The following is a 7,629-nucleotide window of genomic DNA, read 5'->3' as shown; positions in this document are numbered from 1 at the left end:
AGCAGTATCATTTTCATTCTTAGGACTTGGGGCAGAGGCAACGGCACTATTCACGTTAACATTTCTTCCCTCTTCAATTGTACTGCCGCTCTCCTCCGTGCCACCACCACTGCTATACTGCGTCACCATACCCATCCTTTGCTCATCGTAAGTTCCACAACATAGCCAAGCCTAGCGTCATCTTCTTTCAAGCCAGATCTGTTCGCTTTAGCCACTCCTGTCAAGCAATGTGCAATTCCATTGCCTTCCCCAGCCTTTCAGCTCTCCATCCCCGCCACCCACGCACCTCCACTCACCACCCATGCTCCATCATGCACTTGTGCATCACACCTCTTGACACTCCCTTCTTGGCTAGATCTGCTCAGCTCCGCCGCTCCCGTCCTCAAACGCACCACCACGTGCCCAGACGTATTCCGCCTCCTTGCCGCGCCTTCCACTAATGATGCTCCAGTTTGGGTTTTTTGCCGCTTTATTTATGTTTGGTTTTTTAATGGCATTTTTTATTATTATAATTTTTGTTAATTTTTTTATGTTGCTTTTGTGTTTGGGTTACTGTCACCCTTTTGTTTTGTGAATTTATCTTTTTAGTTGAAACTTTTATAATTAGATTTGTGTTGGTGCCTCTCTATTTTAGAGTCCTCGATTCAGGCTCTAATGGTGCTTTTATTGCTTCAACTTCCTTCCGATGGTTGATGTTGTTTCCTAGTGGAGGTTCATATAGATAGGGCTGGGCAAAAACCCGCCCAACCCGAAGACCCGCCCCGGCCCGTGCAGGTTCAGTGTATATTTTCGCGGGTTCGGGTTGAAAACATCAAACCCGGTCGGGGCGGGGCGGGTTTCGTGTTTACTAAAAATTTTTATGCGGGTACCCGCCCCGCCCTGCTCCTAAAATACCCAAAAAAACAAATTTTGGAAACCCTAGACACTTAACTTCGTATCCCATTCACTCATTCAGGATTCAGCCTCTCTTTCTCCCTTTCGGCGACTTCACGGTGGTTCACCCAGGCTACCCAGACTTGAGACTTGATTAAATCATACGCATGCATGTCCCACTCCCCCTCTCTTTAAATCTTTGCAGTACTGAGTGGGCTCTTCTGCAACTCTGCACTATTTTATATATATATATTGTTTTTCTTCCTATTTCCTTTCTAGTCACCTCTTCTTTTCTGTTCCCACCTCTCGATCTGCCATTGGATCGGACCCATCTCACTGAGTCACTCTCGAATCTCGCCTCTCGATCTCAGATCAGAAGGGTTCTCTCTCTCTCTCTTTTCTGTTTGGAACTTGGGAAAGATGAAATTATATGAAGAAAGAATTGTTTATATTTTTTTCTTTTCTTTCTTTTTGGTCAGAGTAAATGGGGTTAGAACTTAGATTTTCAAGAATCTGCTATATGTATTTCAGTATTTCTATCATATTTTTAGTACTTCTCTGTGCTAGAAAACTCTGATATGAGCTGTGAAATAAGTTCTGCAAACTTGCAAAGGTCTGATTATGCTGGGTTTCTCTCCCTCTCTCTTTTCTGTTTGGTACTTGGGAAAAGATGAAATTATACGAAGAAAGAATTGATTACAAAAATGGCATGTGAATAAACCCGACCTGACCCGAAAACCCGAAAGACCCGCAGCTATTAAACCCGCACCGCAAATACCCGACCCGCGCGGATCTTGGTCATTGGGCTCAGGTGGCGGGTTGAAAAAATCTAAACCCGCAAGTTGCGGGTCGGGTGGAAAAAAGCCCATCCCCCGCCCCGCCCCGACCCGTGCCCAGCCCTACATATAGATTCGTTTTAATCTGTGCCCTTTTTGCTTTTACTACCACTATATGCCGCCCTATTAAGATGATCGAAATACTTGTTTGCCTCATTTTCTAGTGTTTTTGGGTTTATAGTTAGGGGGTTCACATCTTTTTTGGTTTTTTGTTATTTAGGATTCCTTGCTCTCTTCTTTTCGGATCAAGAGTAAGAAAAATCTTCCATTGCAACCCTTTTTCCAAATTCAATTAGAAAAAATAAAATAATAATAATTGAGCTTATTTCTGTTAAAATCGAAGTTTTTACCAAATGGGTATGGTTGAATTGACAAGATTGTATGCTTTTTAATACTGGGTATTAAAGATAAAGAAAAAGAGAAGGATATATAGTTATTTAAGTAGTGAAAACGGTTATGGTTGTTGAATGAATGAGGCGATTGCACTCGCTCATTGAGAGCCTAGTGTGGGATGCAGACTTATGTGTTGCTCACAAATTGTTCGACGAAATTCCCCACGGAGACACTGGGTTGGCATATATACAATGATCCTTTAGTACATAAACAGTGGAAATTTCGAAATTGTGGGGGAGATTCTGAAAACCATGAAGAGATATGGGGTTGAAACGTGTTTCTTTTTGTGCCAAATATGATGCGGCAGTTGAAGCCCTGTTTCGGGTTTGACACATTTTTGGGCCAATTCACCAGCCATTCATGGAAAATGAAGAGAAAAGAAAAACTAAACCATAATAAGTACCAAAAAGTAAAAGTAGTAGCATCACAATCCGAGTAGAATTAACACAAACAACAGGGTCTCGTTCCACAGATACACAACATCAGAAAGGCAAATAGATAAGAGATAAACCACCCACAGCAAAATCAATCTTCTTAGTACTCATTCCCTTCATCATCCTCACCCTCAGTAGACTCTGCACCAACCTCTTCATAATCCTTCTCCAGGGCAGCCAGGTCCTCACGAGCCTCGGAGAATTTTCCCTCCTCCATATCCTCACCCACGTACCAATGCACGAAGGCACGCTTGGCATACATGAGGCCGAACTTACGTATACTTCCCAAAAAAATATGAGAATGTGATAGACAACCTTCCGGCGCATGTAGCTTCTTTAAACCAAACTTGCTGGCTGAGGAACATTGATGGTGTGGACAAAGCAGACCCAAATTCTCCGCCATATCATTCCTTTCATTCTAGCGTCTAATTATTTGCTCATGATCAAAAGCAAATAATCAGTCAATGTTTTGCTCTAAATAACCTCCAATAGGATGAACAAATTATTTGAAATATTGTCAAACTTAATGTACTACCTTTAAATAAAAATAAATTCAAAAACAGAAAAAGTAAAGAAAACCAAATTTGAACAGGAGAGGATCCAAATTTCCTACCTATGAGTACGAGCAACGATAGAATGGTTTCATGATTCTCTTAAACTAGAGTTTTTGGTGCTCTAGAGGTTATATCATTCCAAAAGTTTAAATTGAGTGCAAATGAATGTTCGAGCTTTACCCATCCCGTGTAAAAAGGGCGCTTTGCACGGTGTCTTGAAAATATTGTCGGGTGAAGTATCGAATATCCCGATTATGAAAGAAAAAAGAGTTTAAGTTAAAAGAAAATGTGAATTTAATTATTTAATTAATTTTTTATATTTTAAATTAATAAAAAAAAATTTAAACTTAGTATTTAATTAATATTTCTATCTCCTTAATAGATGGAGTCTCGTACTCATTAATACTATTATAGCAGAGTCTTGCTATGCGGCTGCCAAATTTTGGCAGTCGCACGTCAGACATATATTAAAAAAATATATATATTTGTTTTTTTTTTTTTGTTAGTTAAATTTCTATGAGTTAATATTTAGTTTTTAATGCCTCAAAACTTGTTTTTGGATTCAAAACTAAAATTTAGGGGTGGAAGGTTAACCCTTTAAGGATGGTATCACCCAAAAGGGATTTGATTATCCTAAATTTGGTGCTAATGCCTCAAATTTGGTGCTAATACCTTAAATTTGGTGCTAATATTTCAAATTTAAATTCTCTTTTAATATCTCTTTTCTTTAATTTTAAAAAAGGACAAAAAAAAAAAGAAGGTAAATTGTCTGAGGCTCGGCTGCCTCATGGCAGCCAGAAATCTCTATTCATTATAGCAGGGTATATAACCATTGAGTTGGCAATTGAGCTGGTGATTGATCCACAAGCAAAATGAGAAGCAATTTTGAAAATATGTCTAAGAATTCAAATGAATTTAATTATTTAAATTAGGGTAAAGTCCTTTTAACCTCCTCATGCTACAACTCTAATAACAATCTCTTCCCTAAACTATCAATTGCGACAATTTATCTCCCAAATTACCAAAATAATGAGAATGTACCCTCAAATGCTAGTTAAATAACGAAATTACCCTTACTAAAATAAAAAACAAAATACTAAAACTTATATATAAATAAAATTTTTTTAAAAAAAAACTAAAACTAAAACTTAAAATTAAACCAGGGGTGCCGAACCACCACTGGATGGTGGCCGGACCCCCTTGGCCCAAATGGACCCTTTGAGGGTGGTCGAAACCACCCTCATTACCACCCCCATTTGGGGCAAGGGGCCGGCTAGCCACCCCCATTAGGCCATGGGGTGGCTCGCCACCCCCATTCCGGCCATTTGGGGGTGGCTCGACCATCCCCTTGGCCCTGGCCACCCCCAAACATTTTTAATATTTTTATATTTATTTTTTAAATTTTAAATATATTTATTTATTTTTTCCAATTTTAAGGGATATGTTTGTCTTATTGAAAATTTTAAAGTGGTAATTGTGTCATTTTACTAGCATTAGGGGTATATTGTCATTGTTTTGATAGTTTGAGGGGTAAATTGTCGTAATTGATAATTTGGGGGGAGATTGTCTTTGGGGTGATAATTTGAGAGGGTTAAGAGGACTTTACCATTTAAATTATTGCTAGACTTTGGTCTTTGAGGTTAACCTACTTCATGCTAGTTGTCGGTCTAAATTGAGTTTTTCTACGAATTTGTTGATGTAATGTTAATGTATTATACCTATATTAAAAAAAAAAATTAAACATTTTATACTTATGTAGATTGGATTAATACAGTGGCGGGGACTTGACATTTTTTTTTTTCACACTGCCTAAGTAATAAAATTTATGGGTGAAAATGCGAACGGATAATAATCGCCGTGAACCATTTCTTTCTCTTGCATCATAAGTTTGTTAGTAATGAAAGTTATTATTTTATCATATTTTATTTACAATACAATTGTCATTATGTTTTACTTTTAATTGATTCATGATTTGTATTTGTAAGGGTATTAAAATTTGAATCTATTGATTTAGATTCGTGGTGTACGTAAATCCGTTAACACCACCAACATCTATTTATTTAGACTTTATTAATATTTTTTATGTTTTGAATTTCGAAACATATATATACTGAATTTGTAATTTATGACAAAATATTAATCCTTACATGCAGAGGCTTTAGCCCTGCAGTGTATGATTTGAATTAAATGACACCGCGTTTGTTTTCAAAAAAAAAATAAAAATTAACTAAGTGCAATCTGAATAATACTGTTAAACTATATATATATGTTAGAGAAATATTAGGTTCTCCTAGTGTTTTCCTTGTATACTTGTATCATTCTACTCCTATCTAGATATTATTTTATGTTGGGTCATGGATCAGCTGAGATTGGGCTCGGTAAAACAAGTTCTCGGCCTATCCCTGTAACTCGGTCATTTTTACTGTTAATCATGTTTACACTCGGTTATTTTAGGCCCACTAAAGCCCGGTATATAACGCTCGGTTAGAACTGAGCCTTCCATGAATACTAAATCTCGAGAATCACTCTCGGAATATTAGATATATCATCATAAGTGTCCTATTTACTGTTTTCCAATATATTGTTGACACGTAGACCCTCGGTAAAGTCCATAGTGTTAAATGAACAGGTGCAACCCGATGCCTATAAAAGGGAGGTCCCCTCTCATTATTTCGGTAACTTCTTTTTACCTTCCAAAACTGAATATCTTGCATATCCTTTATCTGACCTATAATCTTCAAAGTTATTTTCTTCTTAAACACTGTGACTAACTTAGGCATCGGAGCTTTCCCTGGCCGGACAACGCCAACAACTTTGATAATTTTTCTTTGTTTGTCATACTCAATTAAGTTCCTCGGTTGATCCCTCTATTACACGGGGTCCATTCCACATCATCATTCGGAAAACTGCTTAAACAGTTTGGCGCCGTCTGTGGGAATCTCGATTTTTATCCGTTCTTACTAATCTCAATATTCCGATATGGCGAACACACCCCCACACCCAGATACACCTCCACATCCTACCCCAGATATTCCTGAAACATCACACGATCCAAATCCCCAAACAGCCTTGTTGGAAGGTTTCATGAAGAGAATAGCCGAATCTATTGAAGCAATGAAGAAACAAAATGAAGAGATCGTCTCTAGGTTACCTCCTCGAGAAGATTCGACACTAAAGAGAAGGCAAGAGAAGTCTCTTAGGGAGCCACCACCATCCACCCGCTAGCAATCAACTCGTCAGGACACTGGAAGTTCAATACGAGGGGGACATCATACTGCTCGAACCAAAGAGAATTCTCACTAACGAAGGCCCAACAATGGTTCACAATTTAGTGGCAAATCACACAATGGCTAATCCAGTCATGTCAAAACCCATGATAGTTATTCCCAGTGTAGCCATTCCCATCATGGTCGGTCACATCATGTCAAACCTGCGGAAGTTGCTGTGAATAAAGATATCGAAGACCTTAAGGAGAAGTACGAAAAAATGACTTTCGTAATTGAAAATGGAGAGAATTGGTCTGCCACTGAGGATCTTATGCAACACACCAATTTACCTTTTACTGATCAGGTGATGAGATTTCTAATGCCCGGTAGTTTTAAGGTTCCTCAGATTGGTGAGTATGAAGGAAGTGGAGATCGTTCCGACCATATGGAAAGTTTCCGAGCTCACATCATCCTTCATGAAACTCCTGACGAAATCGCTTGCCGAGCTTTTCCCTTGACTCTAAGGGGAGTTGCCAAAGAATGGTTTGGAAGTCTGAGCCCTAAGTCTGTTGATAGTTTTGATTATCTTTGGCAGCAGTTCTTGGGACAATTTCTTGCCGTTCGAAGAAGAAAGAAGAACCCAGCATATCTATTATCTCTCGTACAAGGAGAAAACGAGTCCCTGAAAGATTATATGTTACGGTTCAATCGTGAGAAACTGACAATAGAAAGCACTGATGAACAGACTATTCTATCAGCATTAATGCACGGTATAAAGACTGAAGGACATTTAATGGCCGAGTTAGCCAAAAAACCGAAAACAGGAACTCTACGACAGTTCAACAACAAAGCTAAAGAGTTCATCAATCAAGAAGAAACTATCTCGGCGTTTTTGAAATCTAAAGTTGCCGAGAGTAAGACTGCTGCTGGTCCAGTTATGACAAAACCGAGGGTTTTTGTCGAAAAGAAGAAAAAAGACCGCCAGAACCCGAAGACTCTGGAGAAGAAGATTGATCTACCGCCCCGGCCAAATCAGCATCAACAATATGTGGGATGGACACCCCTAAATACAATTGTTTATAAGGTGTTCATGGAGGTTAGAAAGGATCCGAGCTTCAGATGGCCAGGAAAGATGAAGTCTCTTCCCCAAAACCGCAGCACTCAGAAGTTTTGCGAGTATCATAATGATAACGGGCATCAAACCGAGGATTGTATTAGTCTTCGGTTCGAGATTGAAAAGTTTCTAGGAAATGGAAAGTTGCTGAACTTTTTAGCTGAGGAAAATGGCAAAGGGAAGAACCCTCAAGACAATCAGAGTCATCAGTCGGGTTAG

General features: G+C 38.7%; 1 protein-coding gene across 1 annotated transcript; it reads left to right on the top strand.

Annotated features, from left to right (window-relative positions):
• The first annotated feature begins 6,576 nt into the window (after positions 1–6,576).
• LOC132177880 (uncharacterized) lies at positions 6,577–7,629 on the top strand. The gene has a single exon (XM_059590357.1). The coding sequence runs from the start codon at positions 6,577–6,579 to the stop codon at positions 7,627–7,629; it is 1,053 nt and encodes a 350-aa protein (XP_059446340.1).

This window comes from Corylus avellana, chromosome ca4, assembly GCF_901000735.1.
Source record: "Corylus avellana chromosome ca4, CavTom2PMs-1.0".
NCBI lineage: Eukaryota > Viridiplantae > Streptophyta > Magnoliopsida > Fagales > Betulaceae > Corylus > Corylus avellana.
Note: the sequence above shows the minus strand (reverse complement) of the source record. Positions and strands in the feature narration are given on the sequence as shown.

Coding starts and splice junctions, on each gene's coding strand:
- LOC132177880 (XM_059590357.1), top strand. CDS start 6,577: ATGACTTTCGTAATTGAAAATGGAGAGAATTGGTCTGCCACTGAGGAT.